This window comes from Equus asinus, chromosome 3, assembly GCF_041296235.1.
Source record: "Equus asinus isolate D_3611 breed Donkey chromosome 3, EquAss-T2T_v2, whole genome shotgun sequence".
NCBI classification, from domain to species: Eukaryota; Metazoa; Chordata; class Mammalia; order Perissodactyla; family Equidae; genus Equus; species Equus asinus.
In genome coordinates, this window is record NC_091792.1 from 154301957 (window position 1) to 154320490 (window position 18534).

Genomic DNA, 18534 nt, shown 5'->3' on the forward strand with positions numbered 1-18534 from the left:
AGATTGTTTATTTACTCTTGGTAGCCTTTCTCCTCAAAGATGATAAAAGATTCATGAAGCAGACTTCATCTGTCTTCTTTAATGATGTATCCCATTGCCTAACATACAGCCTGGCACAGAATAGGTCCGACATCTATTTGTTGACTAAGTGAATGAATGGATTCATAAACAAATGAATGAATTATAAAACAGAGATATTCCAAAAATACCAAAGGGGTTCAAAGAGGAAGCAGCACAGAAGAACTCATGGGAAACTAATATTCGAACTAGACCTTAAAGAATGGAAAGTATCTTGCCAGATCCAGAGGAGGCAAAAAGAAGAATCTGATCAATGATCTGGGAGCATACAAAAGTATGGACCACGCAGGGGACCATGGATGAGGGAGACAGTGGCAGGAAATGGGGAGACAAACAACAGAAATTGTATTCAAGGCCCCCAGGGCAGGGATCTTGGCTATCAGGGTAAAGAGTTTGAACTGTGTCCTGCAGAAATGGAGAAGTGGTGAGGATTTTCAAGCAGGGAGGTGACTGACAATATTCTGCTAATTAGAAAGGTTGTTCTTGCTGTAGTTTGGTGGCTGGGTTAAGCCCAGGAGGCTGAGAGGCTGATGCTAAAGCCAGGCTGGAGAGAAGGAAAGCAGAACGAAGCACAGCTTATGGGAGTGAAGAGGGAGGCACAGAATGAGAGATATTTGGGGATCAATCGTGAGGATCTGGTCACAAATTAGCAAGATGCCCAGGATGGAGGAGGAGAAAGAAAAGATTCAAAGTGAGTGCCCGGGTTGCTGGTTTGGAAACTCAGAAAGCAATGGAGCCGCTCACTAGCAAAATGGCCTGGATCTGCTGGAGGATAACCAATGAGGAAAGCCCAGAAAATAGTTCAGTGTCCACGTCTAGAACTTAGAAGAGAAGTCAGAGAGCAGATATAGATTTATGAATCAAGTTTTACCCAGATAAAAAAACAAGGTAATAATGAAACGCTTTTGAAATTATGAAATAATGCCATCATCTTTCTAGATGGTCATTTTACAAGTGACAAACTATATCCAAACAACTCATTAAACTCTTTATCCATCGCGTTGCTCTCCATGGGCTAGATGGAGAGAGAGTCTGAAGTCCCCAGGAGGCATTTCTTGGAGCCTTTCATTGGTGTGTACACTCATGTACTCCACTGAAGCCCACTGGGGGCCAGGCACCGCCCAAGGCTCTGGGAACCAAAGCCCCACAACCTCTGCCCTCAGGAGATGGTGGTTTAGCGGGCCTATCAGGTGTGAATACAAGCGCAAACAAAAGACGATGACATTTCAGACAAGCGCTGTGAAGGACCCATCTCAGAGGTTAGAAGGTTTCTCTGAGGAAGTGACACCTGAGCTGAACTCAGAGTGTGTGTTAGTGTGAAGGAGGAGAATTACAGGCATTTGAGAAAAGGGAACAGTACCTGAAAGAGCTCTGGGGAGAGTAGAGAGCGTCCACCGACCAAGAGGAAGCAGGTTTGATCCATGTGGGGAGGACGGAGGGCGGGGAGGTGGGAGGAGCTAACCACGGACCTTGTGGAGGAAAGTATCGTCAGTAAATGTCTGATAGCACTCACGAAATGCCTGCAGAAGAAAAGAAAGCATATTAAACTCGGCTAATTAGATGAACTAGGGATGCATAATAGTGATGGTTTACGATAGTGAATGCCTTTCTGAATTTGAACAAATTAACTCAATTTAAAATAATTGAATCTCTTCATAGAAAATGCCATAGCAAATTGCCTAGATTATATAGGAGTTCAATAAATATTATTTGAATAAGAGTTGCTGTTGCTATGTAACATGCCTTCCTACACCGGATGATGTCTGCTAGTTTGGGGTCAAATTTGACTAACACAGGAAAGGATTAGAACATTCCTTGGCCCATGGACACTGTCCTTGTTGACAGTCTCCCATCAACCATGTGGGGAAGGTATGGTGCTCCTCCTTTTACAGACCAATGTCATGGAGACTCATAGAGCTTAAGGAGGGTCCCGCAGTGACCCTCCTGAGGTGGGAGAGCGGCCCACGTCCTCATCCTGACTGGGGCCTTCTTCCACCCCACGCTAGCATCCCTCGTTACGAAAGCTCTTACATTAAAAAATACTTTAAAGTAATTAGATTACTTTAAACACAGATTTTTCTTAACCCCAATGGAAATGCTAAGAGAGATTTGGAATTGTGAGACCTTAATTACTTAAATCTGACCAGGTAGTTGTTTCTACGAATGAATGCACTTAATTAATTTTTTTCCCCCAGCTTCTTACTATTTCCTGACTATAATCTATTTTCTTTCATCCCAGGGGCAATCGAAGGACAACAAATGAAGGATCCAGTGATCTGAAGTTCCAGAACGTCCCTCTGCCAAAAAATAGGTCAGAATATTTATTTGTTTATTAATAGAGGAGTGAAATTTTTGATTCTGTGGCAAATAAGCTGAGCATCTCTCTCACACACACACACACACACACACACACACAACGTTAGTGGCATAGAATTATACTGCTGTCAGTGATCTTACACTGACATGGTTACATGGAGACCAATGTCCGGAAGGAGAAGGGACCTGATGTGAGTGAACTGCCAGCACGTGCTTGATGAAGCTATAGACTGAGAAACCCCCAGGAGTCCACAGCATTTCAGGCCAGAGCTATTTCCACCACCCAGCCAAGTCTCTAAAGAGCCCAAGAGATAGCCACTGAGAGGGAAGCTTCCATTCCTCAGTGGTGAATGATTTAAAGGATGGATCATGGATGGATCAGGGCGTGAGTCCATGGCCAGGGCTCACAAGCAAGGAGACTAGAGGGTGCCATGTGCCTATATGGTTTCTTATCTTTGTCCTTCAGTTGAGCAAAACATTTGCTGAGCAATTATGGCATTAGGACTTGCACAGGCTACTGAAAATACAGAGATGAAGACAAAGTCCTATCTTTGAGGGGCTCACAGCCAAGTCTGACAGCTCAGAGTGGGGGTAACTGGATGAAATGACTGACCAGAGGCCAAGCCTGAAGTGGAATGCAGCCCTGCCTTTGACCAGCAGTCTGATCCTGGGCTGCACTCTGATGCTCAGGGGGCTCGCGGGTCTCTGGGCGTCCAGCCAGAACCCCCTCGCCACGCCCCGCCCGAGCCGTCTCAGTGCCTCCAGGAAACCAAAGATCCCCACGTGCTAGACCAAGCCTTCATTCCCATGTACTTCAAGTCAAGTCGGTCACCACACATCCATTCCGTTCCTACTGTGTGCCACACACAAGAAGCATTCTTGGAATCCTAAGATTTGCTTGAAGAAATATTTTCCCTAGGCAGAATGCATGAATGCTGTGAAATAGACGACCTGAAATATTTTCAAGACCACGTTAAGCAAAGGAAAATTTGCGGCTGTTCTCAGACTTCTTCACTGTTTACATTAAATACACTTGAATAATGCATTTTAAGTCGGTTTTTCTTATTTCTTGACAATAGCAGGGATGGGAGATGGAAGGGTTAGAAGCCATCCTTCAAATGGAGATGGGCGCAGCAATTACATACATCAAAGTAATATTTGTGGTTACATTTGGAAAAAAAAGAGAGAAGTTATTTTTTCTGAAGTGAATTATTTCAGGATGTGTCATAGCATGCTCAAGATATATTAAAAAGAGCAACAGATGATGTTTCTGCAACCTGTTCCAAACAATTTATAAACCTAAATTAAAAAAAAAATTCCCATATACCTACGAATCTCTGTACCACTGCATATTTTATAAGGAAAGTATTGTATGAATATAAATTAGTATTTGAGATATATAAACCAAATCAAAACGTTTGAAAACTACATGTTTGGGTCTACTATCTTACTTTAATAACATTAAAGCTATGTATTCCTTCTTCACACAAACTACGATTATGAGTGTTTGATGACGGTGACGGTGAGAGGGTGCTGGAGATGAGCAGTGCTGCCAACAGAGGGGGTCTGTTGGGACTGGATTTAAATCGCAGCTGACCTGCTGAGTAGCCGAGTGACCTCCCTCAGACAAGCCCATTTCTGTTTCAGACTTCATGTATTTTAGAAATGGTATTTGAAAAATAATGAGTAGGCTGTCTTGTCCAGTGCTGATCCCTGTACCTAATGCAGTTCCTGTGTTTGGGGACTAAATGCATGACCTCGGTAGGGCCTGGAACATATAGGTTCTCAACAGATAACAAAGACTGACTATCACTGAGTGTTCACCATGTGCTGGGTGCTCTTCTAAGGGCTTAAAGGTAGCATCTCACTGGATTCTAACAACCACACTATTAGCCTCCCTTACTATAGGAGAGGAGGATGCAGGCCGAGGAGATTACTAACCTCCTCAAGGCTGAATAGCCAGTTGTGGTATAGAAACAGTATACATTAATATTATTGCTAATACCCAACAACCCTGGCACTCCATCCACTGCCCTCGCTCCTGCCAGCCCTTAGTAGGGTGGAGGAGTCGGCTCTCCCCACAGGCACAGAGGGCTGGCTCCCCCTACCCACCCCAATTCAAACACACAAGGAGCTTTCAGTGACTTACAGAGTAAAATGCAAAGCTGTGCTGGGGCCCCACCCAGATGATCTTGCCCAGGGGACCATCCACGAGACACTCAGGATCACATCCGCCTCCATTACCCACGACCTGTCTACACCATTGATATGAACGTGTCCTAGAACTTCCCATGGAATTCATCAGGCTAAATGCCAAGTGCCCACGTCTATTCTGTAGCTATTCCCCACGGGGGTAGAAACAGAAACACGTGACTGATGTTTTCCAATTGAGTCCAAGTTCAAAGCAATAGTTGAACACCAAACATGTACCAGACACCACGAAAGGAATTTAATGGCATTTAATCTCATGATAATGCTCTGAGGTTGGTATTATTATTCCCATTTTACAGATGAAGAAAGAGAGCCTGAGAGAGGTTACGTTTCGGTCACAGTCACAGAGCTAGTAACTGGTAATGCTGGATTTAGATTCAGAGTCTAACTTAAATCGAGTGCCATTGCCGGGTTCTAAGTTATCACAACTTTCTTCTGTATCAGTACGTACATGTGAATTTCGTCTTCTGTTCCTATGAGTCTCCAATTTGCTTGTGGAAAGACTGTCCACTGTGAAGAAGGAGCGTGTGCGTCACACTCCTGAAAAGAACGTCCACATCCACAATAACGAAGCCTCATAGTGGTGGTTCTCCAAGTGCGGCCCCTGGACCAGCAGCATCAGCATCACCTGGAAGCTTCTTAGAAATGCCAATTCTCAAGCCCCACCTTAGACCTGCTGAATCAGGAGCTCAAGCATTGGAGCCCAGACACCTTTGTTTAAACAAGCGCACCTGGTGGTGCCCATTCAAGTCTGAGCATCATTACCAGGCGTGCTGATGTAAGAGGCCTCTGTCTCAGAGCTCACTCTGCCCCCGCCCACTCAGTCACGGTAAACAGGGTGGAGGGAAGAAGATATAAGGTAGGGACCAGGTGAGAGAGGGTAGGAGGGAGCTGGGAGAGAATGTTCTCCTCACCTGGGAAAGCTCACTGCACTGGGGACTGGGAAAACCAGAGATGAAGACACAGCCCCTGCCATCCAGATGCTCAGTCTATGGCAGGGGGAAGCAGAAAAAGAATCTATAACAGATAAGACACTTGCCCCAAGCGGTGAGAGAAGCAGACCCAGGCCCCATGGGAGCACTAAGAGAGACTATGGGAGACCCAGAGCTTGCCCAAGTCCACATTCTAGCGAGTCACAGAGCCAGGGTTCTAAGCCAAGTCTTCACACTCCAAGGGCAAGTCTCTTTTTCTTCCCCGTCTTGACAGCGCTGTTATTAACAGTCACTCACACTTCCCACATTCAGAGCCTTCCCAAGTCATTGCCTTACGCACTATCAACTTTTTCCCTTCTGCCACTAGCACCTGCAGCAACAGTTAATTCCAGGGGGACAAGGTGCAGGTGGCTGCAATTTCTCAGGGCCCATGTGGCCAGTCCCCATCCTTCAGGAGGCTGCCGCCCTGTTCTATTCTGTGCACTAGGGGGCCCCCTGCTGGACGTTCCCGGCCAGGCGTGCCTGCGGTCCCAGGAGAGGAGATGGGCAGGCACTACTGCTTGTCTGCTCTTGACCTCTCTGGTTTTGCCCAACCTGTTCTCCCTGGGAATCTGGGGCAGTGAGACATCCACAAGAATCACTCCTGCTCCCTCTGGCCCCCTTACCGTGCAGAAAGTGGAGTGTCCTCCTGAAAAATCTCACAAGCTGAGAGCTTTATGAAGTGACCAAAGTGCTTTCACAGACAATGCATGGGATACAGTGGGGCGTCCCGCCAGCTTTCCTGTGGTTGTCCACAAGGAGCTCCTACATAGTAGATGCTCAATAAACATTACTGAAGGGAGGGGAGGGGAAGGGCAGAAAGGAGAAAGAATAAAGTCAGGACCCGCTCAGATACACTAGGATGCTCTTGTCTTGTGCTATTCGCAGTGCTTGGCACATACTAGAAACTCAAATAGGTGATAAGAGGAACTTTTAACAGAGGAACAAGGATGGAGGAAAGAAGAGACAGAAGACAGAATGCATGGAGGAGAGTCAGAGGGTGGAGGAGATCACAGACTCAGGAGTTGCTCTGTCCACTGGAGCTAAGAGGCGTGGAAACTGTCCTGCTCTGCTGTTCTCAGGCATCTGCCCTACAACTCGTCAAAATGCCAGTGACGTTTGTTCTCATCTTTTAATATTTGTCAGGGGCACAGATAGTTTATATGAAAGGAATTGTAGCTTACAAAACATGCTTTCTGTCCTCAAAGAACTTAAAACCTAGTTGAGGAAAGAAAATTTAAAAACACAAGGAAGGTTTTAGATCTCACAATATGAGATTTAAATAAGAAATTAATAATTACATGCTGTCTTTTAATTATATTAAGTATGTTATTAGAGCAGGAAGGGCCATAGGAGCTCAGAGGAAGGATGGGGGCAGGGCAGGATCCTGAGGAGGTGGAAGCGGGGCCTCCCCGGGTCAAGATGGTCTTGGCAGGGATGAGCTTTTCACAGTTCTGAATGATACCAAACACTTGCAGCATTTTCTCCAGGACCCCTTCAGAGACTTGCATACCCCCAAATATTTTCTTCTGTAAATTAAAAAAAGGAGGGTTCTTGAAACTCATCAAGGATTCCTTTAACAAAGAATGAACACATTTATTCACTTAAGTATGAGCCTTGACCTGATTCCACCTTGGTGTGAATTTCAACTGCTTCAAAATCCTGTGGGATTGGGAGATGTTCCCCAGTCTCAGATCTGTAATGAAAATGTAGATCCTATTGCTGTGGGGATTTACGTGGGACGTGTGCACACATGAGGACAGGTTCCTGCTATGCGCTGCATGCTCTACTGGGCCTTGCTGGGATAGGACAGGCCCGTGAATAGACCCAGACTTGGTCTGCAAGGTGCCTCTAGGCTGTCCTACTCTGAGAATGCCCCTCCCAGCTACGCCTCCCTGTGCGTGTGTGCATGGCATCCATTCACTCATCCATTCGCTCATTCGTGCTCATTCTACAACACTTTTTGTGTACGGGCCATGTTCCAGGCGCCGTATTAGATACCTGGTCTCCCCCTTAGGAGTGGGGGCCTAGTGTAGGAAGTTTGAGAAATCGAGCTGTACTCTGTTCTGTTTATATGAGTGTGCGTTCCACTGGATAGGTGCCAGATGATCAGAGGGGGGCTTTGGTGGACACGTGGGAAGCGAGGAAAACACTCACTGTCAAGGCCCTCACTACCTCTTACTTAGACTCTTATCCCAATCCTTCCCTCTGCAGTCCATCTTATATGCTCCCACAGTACCCTTCTGAGATACAGCTCTGAGCATCCTTTATCCACTGCCTTGCAAAGCTCCACACTGTCTGGAGGTCGACACAGTCCCTCACACTTATCCCTTCAGGTTCCTGCTCCCTAAGTACACTGTACATTTCCAAACCTTAGCTCCCATAGCTCCCTGATGCAAACCCTCCGCCTCGCTGCCAGTGGTGAAGGGGCAGCAGGACGGGCCCTGCCATCAGACAAGTGGGCCGTGAAACATGTCACCAGTGACTCCCCCAAGGGGCTAACCTGGGCTTCAGTCAATCCATCTGCAAAATGAAAGGGCTAGTTCACGGCCCCATTGGGTGCTAACATTCCATAGTAGCCCTAAAATTGAGATAGAGAAACTGTCCACCAAGAATTGCTAGGAAGTTTGGGTGAAATGACTTATGTAAAGTGCACAGTTACCGACATAGTACAGACATTCAAGCCGAGGGAAGAAGAGAATGAATTTAGAACTTTAGATCCTTCTTCATTTCTCTCTAGAGTACATTAAAAATGAATTTAGTAATGCTTAAAAATATCAATTTGTCTTCCAAAAATTAGAGAATTTTATTCTAAAGTAATCTTTTAATTTCAGGGGCAGAATTTAAAATGAGTTGTGGAGCTGAGCCAGTTCATCTTGGAGGTTTGAGAGAGGGAGAGGGCTGGTAGGGTGAAATCACCCCGACTACTACCCAGGGGTTTGGCTGCCATGTGCTAGACCAGCAGCGGGTGCCTGGGGAGATCCAGAGGGGATCCAGAGATCCAGAGAGATCCACTTGAGGGGGCGATGAGAATTAGTCTCCATGCCAGGAGCTTGACCCTGGAGACAGGACCAAGTCCCGTCTCTATGGGACCGGAAGAACACACCATCCAAACTCTGTTCCCGTGGATAAGCAGAATGCAAGTTCTCCCTGCCTGCTTCATCAGGCCTGGTCCTCCCAGGCAGGAAGGGGAGAGGATGAGTTTAATTTAATACCCTTTAAAAATTAAAAATTATTTAATTATTAAGAAGTATTAAAAATTAAAAATAATTGAGAAATCAAAAATCTTTATTTACAATGAGTCTTAAATATTGGGAACCACAGACCTCTGGAGAGCAGCCTTGTTCATTTCGTATTCCGTGAACCCCGCCCCCAGCACAATGCGGACACCTGCCTATACATCCAGAAGTACAGAGGAAGACCCTCTGCCTGCAGGCCCACATGTGGAAGGGAGCAGGGGGTGGGAAGAGCAGAGGGATGGCTGCCAAGCCCTAACACCCTCCAGCTGTGGCCCGTTGGCACGTGGCCATGTTATTGATGCTGTTGCACGAAAGGAAGCCGGGTGCATCCTTGTAATTCCCTGGCGAGAGGCAGCTTGCTAACACATGGGCCTTGCTTGAGCACAGAGAGAACACATCAAATCTCCACGAAGTTTGCTAGCAGCATCTTTCATTAATCACTCCAGCCTGTCAAGCTGCAAAGAGTGTTAACACAGGAGCCTTTTCAGATAGCTCGTCAGCTGCTGGTGTCGAGGCAATATCGGCACTCCAGCCAGATACAACCGTGGAGTGCAGGACGCCTCCCCAGGCCCCGTCCTTCCCAGGCCCTCGGTGTCAGCTTCCAGCCTTCCTCTTCTCCCTCCCGGCTTTGCGGGCTCAGCTGGAATAACAGCACCGTTCCCTGCTTTGCTGACGCTTCCTCTGCTAATTCATTTGGCTTGCATTGACGCACAGAACACCCTGGGGTGCATAATCCCAGAGGATGTGACATATGAATGAGCACCATCGCTTTGGGGCCCGAGGAGAGGCAGAGTGGATCAGATAGGCCACTTTCAGACAGCCTTGACAATTGGGAGGAAGCTCCCAGATGCAGAGAGCAATGAGCTTTAAGTTGCTGCTATGGGCTGGTAAATAATAAGGGATTTAGAGTCAGACAAATCCCGGCTCTGCTAATTGCTTGCTGTGGCACTTCAGGCAAGTCACTTAACTCTTCGAAGCTTTATCTGCACGGCGGGAAAAGCCACCCAACCAGAGTGGAGCCTCCCTCAGGGCCCGAACAGACCCTTGTCCGTTCAGCCCCACTCTTTTTGGATGTCCAAGACCCCAATTCTGCCTCTACAAGTCTGACACTTGGAACAATGAATTGGACATTATTGCCAATGCGCTTTCTAGTGTTAAAGCCTTTGAGTCTAAAAGCCAGGTGAGGACAAGGTCAGGACAGAAGCCTAATCTAAAACCCAAAGCTCTTTCTAGGATCCCGGGGAGAGTGGACCTCCTATTCTGAACCCCAGGGCTCAGGCAGGCCTCCTGCCCACCCTGGCTGTGCTGCCTCCCGCCGCTGGCCTGGCTTGCCACACTCACGTCAAGCTCACTGTACACAGTAACAAAAACATATCATTTCCATTTCGTGTGTCGTGAGTTGCAAGTCTGGGGAGCCTTTCGAGGCCTTAATCAAAGGCCAACATGTCAGGGAAGAGGCCGTGTGTTGAAAGCGTCATCTCAGGCCCCAGATGAACGACCTGCTCCTTCCCGCCTGATTGACTGTTAATTTCTGCAGAATCTCGGGCAACTTGAAAGGGCACCAAGACCAACCACAAGGGTTCCGAGATGCAGCTGCACGATGCTTGCAGAACAGGACTCACTGCTGGCTAGGGGCAAAGGCTGGTGGGGCAGACGGCGAGGAATTGGGGGTCTGACAGGCTGGTCTCAAATCCCTCACGCTCTGTGGGAATGGGCATGTGGTGGGCCCTCCGAATCCCCCATTTCCTCATCTGTAACCTTGGGACAATAATAGCTACCCCACGAGTCATTTTGAGCATGAAAAAGGGCAGAGGGCCAGAGGGTGAGAGGGAAGCTGGACTCCGTGGGCTGCGGTCTCCAGGTTACTATCATCTCCCGGCTCTGCGCCCAGTGTCCCTGCCACCAATGAAGCCTCATAAATATTTACACCCGGCTGTGTTGCGATGCTCAATTAATTGCTCCTGTGACGCACTTTGAGAGCCTCGGAGGAAAGGTGCCGTCCAAGGACCGGGGATTATCAACAGCACAAACAAGTCAGCTGGCAGAAACAGCGTCCTTCAGAGCTTTTCCTCGCCCCAGGGCTTTTCAGATCATTGCCCAAAATCTGGGGGAAAGTGCTTCCAGAAGCACACTGTCCAAGGGCAAACATCGTGGCTCTGCAAAGACCTTGCTGGAAAATGGACAAATACGTGTGCAGATAAAACAGAAAAAATGCAAATGGTCCAAAACCACTTGGAAAAAAAAAATCACTCTGACTAGTCATCAAGGAAGTGAAACAGTTAGAATAAAGAATCGAATCCCAGGGAGGCAAAGTTGTTTGAAAGTATGGATTTAACAGTGGCGACGTACCGCGAGATGGTCACTTCTCACTCTGTGGATTAGAATGTAAATTGACACAACCCATCCGGAAGGCCACTGAGGGATGTGCCGTGGGGGGTTAGAAGACCCACTTTACCTGACCCCTTCACTGCATGTGGTGGAGTCTCTCCGTGGGAATATTCAGCGATTAGATTAAAAACACAAGCATAGATGTGCATCGCAACACTGCTTGCAGTAGTAAAATCCAACAAGAGCCTAAATGCCCCCTCCGAAAATCATACAGCCAATCAATATTGTGGTTTTGAATATTAAAGACATACCAGTGTATTTTTAACACCAGGATCCCGTACATTCTTTTGTCATTTTTGTGCATCTCTATATTTAAATGTAAACATACGTCCTCAAACACACGTGCACATATGTACAGGAGATTCGCCAAAATATTACCTGTGGTGTTATTTTCTTCTACACGCATTTTTCTATTCTCTATATTCTCTCTAATGGGGTGTTACTTTAGGTCTAGAACAATACAAACACTAAAAAGATCCTTCCAGAGGTTGATCTGTGAAACAGCCTTTGAGGACTGCCCACTCCTTGGGGGAGGTCTCTGAGCTGCCTGCAGCTGCCATTCACCTCGATCCTCTTTCCTGCCCTAGGTCACGGCCTCGAGTCAACAGTCCCACAGGTGAGTCAGGGGACCTCAGCCACCCAAGCAGTGGGAATGTCAGTGTGGGTCCGTTAGACTCTTCTTTCCATTCTTTTGCGTTTTTTCTTTGATAAAACTATTGGCCTGTTCAAAATGGCATTCGCTACCTACGGCCTTTCCCTCTGGTTGGTCCCAGTGTGCAGCCTGGTCTGTGACTTCTATAAGCTCCAGAAGCTGGCAGACTGGGTAGGAATCCTGACTCTCCACTTATTAGCTGTGCAGCCTGGGAAGGAGAGCAGATCCCTTTGGGCCTGAGATCCTTCACCTGTAAAATGGGTACAAGTCTGCCTAAGTGCCAGTGTTGTGGCCACTCACTAGTGTTTGTTCAACTAAACTCTATGTAATGGGTTCCCCCCAAAATACGTGTTGAATGGATGAATGGATCAGAAACCACATTTCATGCTCCTCTTGCATCTCTTTTCAGAGACTAGTGTCTGGTACTAGGCACTCAATAGGAGCCCATTAAAGTTTGACTAAAAGTATGTACTATTCATCTTGGAGCATCATTATTTCAAGGAAAGTCCCACAGAATTTCCTAGAAAGCTAGTAGCTAGAAATGATGACTAGAATGAGACAGAAAGAAAGAGGAGAGGAAGTGTGCAAAGAAGTGATAGAATCGTGGAGAGTGAGGTAATCAACAAACGAATTCAAGAGGTTCATGATGGCACGTGTTGTAGTACAGGCCTGCCCTCGGCACGTTCCACACAGCAGTGAGGAGAAGTGGGAGAAAGTAAGATCAAAATCACCAAATGTGAACTTAAATCAGAAACGAGCACCCAGCTCTAATCCCTCTTACACAACATGTTTTTATGAAGCTTCCCTGTCGGGTCCTAACAAGGGTTGCATTCTCTCAAAGCAGATGCTTCCAAATTATGCTGGAGTCTTTGGTCTCAAATATACCCCCCTCCATACGCTTGCCGCCTCTCAGCCCTTCCTACCACCCGCTTAGAGTCCTGGGGGGACTGTAGAAAATTCTAAAGGGGATGTGCCTGAAAATGAAGTTGCCAGTCTGAGGCGGTGGTTGATGAATTATAAACCTGTTCTCCTCTCCCTTCCATCTTGCTCTCCACCTACGTTAAGGCAGAGAAAAAACTGACAGGTGGGCATTCCATTTCATTAGCAACATTTTAGAGACAGAAGCAGGGAAAAGAAAACAAATCAAACCCCTAAAAAAGTCATTTGAGATTCAGTGGCCAAAGCCTGCCCATACACACGCGAATCTCTACCCTGCCAAAAATACCTAGCAGCAAACCACAGCACCCAGCCTGTGGGTGCTTATGAACCACTGCAAGAGTCTATTAAAATAGAACAGGACTGACATAATTAAGGGTGTGCACAACCGTTTACATAAGAGACTGCTCATCACAGTGATATTTATAACAGTCCCAGATACTTTTAAGTGTTTGCAATTTTTTCACCATGGAATTAGTTGAAAGTATGGTGAGGAATCCATATAAGAGAATACTACGTAGTCATTAAAAATGATGATGTTAAAGTATATTTAGTGATACGGATATGTTATAGTATGCTATTTTATGAAAGAACAGGCAAGAAAGCAGTGTGCACACAGTGTGATCATGTATACATGGACCACATCGTGTGTGTGTGTGTCATTTGGCTATAATCAAATATTTATAGTGGTTGTCTTTGTATGGGGACATTATAGTGATTTTTATTCTCTTCTGTTTTGCTTATCGGTGTCTTATAATTTTTCTACAGTAGCATGTATTTTTGTTCACTAAAAGCAATTTACCAAAAAAAAAAAAAAAAGATACTCCAGACCTGGAGAAAACAGACTCACATTCAAACTTGGACAATCTGTCAATACCAACACCTCCTCTGAGGCTGATACATGGAAACCAGTGCCATGTTTTTCCATTGAATAAATATTACTTCCACTGAATAAAGAGTGAAATTGGAGAAGATAGCCCTATTTAGAGACTACTTCTTCTGTCTAAGGTCACCATACACAATAAAAACCCTAATTAAGATATATGTTGGCTGTTTTCAATTAAACAGACGAGAAATTTCATGTTGTCCAGGAACACTTGTTTTGTTTTGATTTTGTTTTTTGGCTTGCTAAGGAAAGTGGTCTTGAAGGTTGCTCTTTCCCACTTTTTAAAGCAAAATTAATACATATTTTAGGACCAGAGGGAGGAAGTGCAGGTATGGAATGTACGAACATCCAATGCCCCCTGCTGGCCATTTCTAGATATTGCAATACCTGCTTTTAGTTTAGCAGAGGCTGGTTGTCCCCAAGACGTTGGGAAATTGGTGGACAGAAACAAACTGAAAAGTTGACAGTGGAATTGCTGGGAAAAGGAGTTCACCCAGTTCTCATAAGCACGAGCCAGGATTTGCCTTTAACAAGGTAATTGCATTCAGGTATTTCTAGGATGGTCTTCAGAGAATCACTGGCTAAAGCAAAAAGAGAAGAAAAAAGGAAACTATCAAGATTGTCCCCACCGAGAAGCTGCTGTCAATTCTCTGAGCAACAACTGTCTCCGAATATTTGAATATTTTAATTTCTGGAGGTCATCCAGAAAATGGGATGGGAGGCAGCTGCCTTAACTATTACCATTCATTCATTCATCCTTCATTCATTCAACCAGTTTGTGGTAGTTCTTAGTGTAACAGATAGTATAACCAGCTTTGAAAACAGATTTTTAAAAAAATGAAAATGAAAGGTCCTGGAGACTGAGCTAGTCTGCGATTCTAACGCCAGCCTTTACAGATGAAGAAATTGAGAACTAGAGAAGAGAAAGGAATTTCCGAGCACCAGCCAGTGAGCACAGTAAGCCTGTTCTCCAGACTCCCCATAAGTGTTTCCCATGTAGCTGCTTCTGTGAGTTCGGACTGTTTGTGACTTGGAATTTCAGCTCATAATCTTTAGGTCAGCAGACCGCGGTTCAGAGAAAAAAACTGACATGGCCAAAACAGTGAGATGAAAGAGCTGATAGATGATAGATAGACTGATACATACACAGATATGTGTGTGTATAGATATAGTCTATATCTGTCTCTATTTCTATCTGTCTCTTTCTCTCTTTCCCTTCCTACTTTCTTCCTTTCCTCCCTCTTCCTTCTCTTCTTTTCAAGTATAAGTGATATAGTCAAGGCTTATTGGGTATCATAATCCTCTACTCAGATAGTGAAAAGGAATGTAAGGAAGTTCATGCCTGCCTTTCCCTACGTTGGATTGACACCATGGATTGACGCCAGACTGAAGATTACTAAAGTTTGGAACCTGACAGGGGAAAGGGTGTGGACTATCCTATTTCTCATCATATTGAGATGAAGGTTAGATTGATGCCCTCTGTCCCCAAAGACCTTCTAGTTCCTAAATGATGAAAATTGAGAAAGGCCACCCAGCATAGATGAAAGAACCCAGGGCTGTAGCTGTGGAGCCCAGAATTTGAATACTGGTTTTCTTATGACTCCGGTGAGACCTAGGAGTGAGAATGAAAGAAAATGGAAAGAAAGCAGCTCGTTTGTGCCAGGCATTCTATAAACTTGTCTAATTTAGCTGTAGGGTACTTATTTTATTACACTCAATGTGTAGATTAGGTAATGAAGCCCAAGAGAAGTCAGTTAATTTGGAAAGAAATCAGTGGACTAGAACTCACGTCCATCACAGTACTTTTGGCCTCAGTGTTTTCATCTTTAAAATTAGGGGTTCAACGTGATGATGGTGGTCACTGAATCCCTGAGCCTCATGGCTGGAAGGGCCCTCAGCTTGAAGAAGCCTTGGGAAGAATCGGCAGGTGCGTGGCAACAGAGTTGAATGTTGAAAAAGGCACATGCTTCGTTTCAAGATGAGTGCTAAATAATGAGCAAGTTCCTAATAGAGATCAGAAAGCAGAGAGTACTAAAGATCTTGACTGAGTGAAAAAGATTTGGTCATAAAGTTGAACTTGAAAAGACATGAAACACAGGACACAGCAATTTGTTAGTGGGCACTGAGCCAGGAAGTTTTTTTTTTTTTTAACTTCCAACAGCTATTTGGGATCGACACTATTATTCCCATTCCGCAAGTTACCGTTAGTTAACCAAGGCTCATACGTGATGGAGCTTGCCTGAGGTCACGAGGCCGGAAAGTGACACGGCTAGGATTTGAACCTAGACATTCTCATTCAGCTGCCATGAAATACACGTTCGCGCCTTTGATTAGAGGCTGTCCTACCTTATTGGAGAACTCCAACGCAGACCTCAAAAAGGAGGAGCTAAAACATTAAAGATTGAAAGACCCTTAGAAAAAGAAATCATGGGGGCTTCAACATGACAGAGGTTTATTTTCTTCTTATGTAAGTCAAGTCCAGAGGTAAGCGGTCCAAGGCTGTTTGGCAGCTCTGCTCCTCCAAGTCCTCAGAGACACTGCTCCTCCTGTCTCGCTCCCTCTCTTGTATTGGCCTCAATCCCATTGCCTAAAATAGCCATATCTGTGCTCCAGGCAGTGTGAGAGAGGAAGGGAAGAAAAAGAAGGAAGAAACGGTGCACAGTTTCTCTTCAGAAAGTTTCCTGGAAATTGTTAGTTGATTTTCCACCTCTTCCTTCTACCAGACTTGGACTCATGGCCACGTGCAGCTGCAAGGAATATTAGGATGTGTTGGAAGTGCTTGCTCAAGGAGGTCATGCCCCCAGCTAACCATCGAGGGTTGTAGCACTGAGAAGAAAGGGAACCTGGATATGGGGAGACACACAGCTGCCTCTGCCTCACAGTACTTAGTGCTCAGTAGTGAGAATCCACTGGCCTCTCGCTTTTGGCCACATATTGATGAGTAAGTCCAGCTGGTAGCCTCCGGAGTTGGAGCCAACCCTAACACTCACCATACCGCTCTCTTCCTCCCCAATCCCTCCAAAACCTTGAGACTGAAATGAAAACAGAAGCTGGTTTTGCTTGGGGAACCTGTCTGGCTTGGGAATGTAATCCTGTGAAAGGCCAGCTAACTGACTTCACTTCCTAGAGAAATAGAAAGTTCTAAAACCCTGCAGCCTTCATGCTTCAACTTCTCTTCTCACACCAGATAAGCATATTCTCTTCTGGGACCCGCTGGGAGTTGTTTCAGCCCATGATTTCCTTTAAATGTGACTACCCCAGGGCAACAGAATTTGGCGGCTTGGCAGCTACACTGTCCCTGTAAAGGTACTGAAAGTGGTGTAGATAAGACACCAGCCTTGAGCCTCCAGGGGCTTAGTTCATAGAAGTGTTTACAAGTAAAGATAGTCTGCGAGTCTCTCTGTCTTACTTTATTTAGCTTACATGGCCCATCTCCCATTGGAAGGGAGCTGGCGCTCCTAAGTCAGTGGTCCTCAGACTTCAGTGTGAACAGATAGCACCATAGGAGCTTGGGTAGAAAGTAATTTGCTTGTGCTGGGGCCCAGGATTTGTTTTTCTGTTTTTTTAGGCACCCAAGATGCAAATGGTCAGGAGATCTTAACTGGATGGCATTGGGCACACGCCTTTGTCATACCTCTGTCGGCATGAGGTGTACAAGTTGATGGCCAAAGACTGGAGTAATTGCTTTCTGCCAGTCAGGAAACCCCCGAGCTTCATATGACACATATTCATCTTCACTTCCATCTTAAAAATAACTTGCAAGGGAATGTTGTCTTTTGTAAAAAGATGCTTCCTTGAGGGGCACGTAGAAGCCAGTTGTTCCCTGGAGCTGTCTGCTGTTAGTGGGTGATGAAGGACCCTCCACAGACACACGTGGGCATGACTTCCAGGATGGTGGTATGAAAATCTACTGTGCAACGACCTTCATCTTTCTAGAAAATGGCTCTCTCTGAGAAGCCAACCTATCCTTCAGGTCCAGAGAGACTCAGAGACCTGGAAGAGTTTGGGGGTGCCACTTTGGTGGGAATCAGGGGCCCAGAAAGAAGGTGTGTCAAGCTCAAGTTCACTCAGCAAGGAAAGAGATCAGATTCTACTTGAAGTTCTATTGCTGGTTCCCATTTCTGGGGTGTTTCCACCACACCCCTCACTATATTTCACAGCTGACTGTTCATTTATTGTGCACTTACCACGCACTGGGTTACAGGAGTGAAAAAGAGCCTGAAATCTCACCCTTGCCTTGGGGGAGGCAGGCACCACAGCCTGTAACTACATAATATATTTATTGGCTTGCTTTGTTCCTACACGCTGCGGAGAAACTAAAAAGGGTGTATTAATCAGGAAAGCTAACATCGATAACGCATAAACTACAAATGTTGGTAGTTTAATGAAATAAAGGTTTATTTCTTGCCCACATCACAATCCAACGAGGACTGAAGGAGGTCTTTTTCCAAACACTCATTCAGGATTCACTCTCCTTTACCCAGAGGCTTCCATTATCCCTCAGGGTCTTGGGGTCCTCTGTCTCTGGCCAGCCACTGAGGCAAAAATGAGAGCATGGAGGGTCAAGTGAGCCAGCTTGGAGTGGAGACTATCACCCCTGCCTGGTCCCAGCAACCATAGTGCCATGCCATGGCTGCCCAGTGCAAGGGATGCTGGGAAATGTATACCAGTCAAGTGCCCGCAGGAAGAGGAAATGGGGTTTCCTGAACACACAGCATTCTCACTGCCATGCCAGGTGCTTGAGGTAGTGAGGACAAGGGCCAGAGAGGCGCTCCTTAAGTTTTACCTGAAATTGATGGTCAGGGATTTTCTCCTGGGGGAAATGACATTTAAGATAGGATTTGATGGAAGAAATGA

The 18534-nt window shown here is 45.9% G+C and overlaps 1 protein-coding gene across 6 annotated transcripts in view; it reads left to right on the top strand.

The window, feature by feature from the left end:
* CLNK (cytokine dependent hematopoietic cell linker) overlaps nucleotides 1-18534 on the top strand; it is a 153912-nt gene that overhangs the window by 69557 nt on the left and 65821 nt on the right. For 4 of the 6 annotated variants that reach the window (XM_070506223.1, XM_070506222.1, XM_070506224.1 and 1 more), the window contains 2 exons: nucleotides 2318-2389; nucleotides 11791-11819. In XM_070506223.1, the coding sequence (XP_070362324.1) occupies nucleotides 2318-2389; nucleotides 11791-11819 (101 nt within the window). The remainder of the gene's footprint in view (nucleotides 1-2317; nucleotides 2390-11790; nucleotides 11820-18534) is intronic. The other 2 variants (XM_070506226.1, XM_070506225.1) reach the window with 1 other exon arrangement.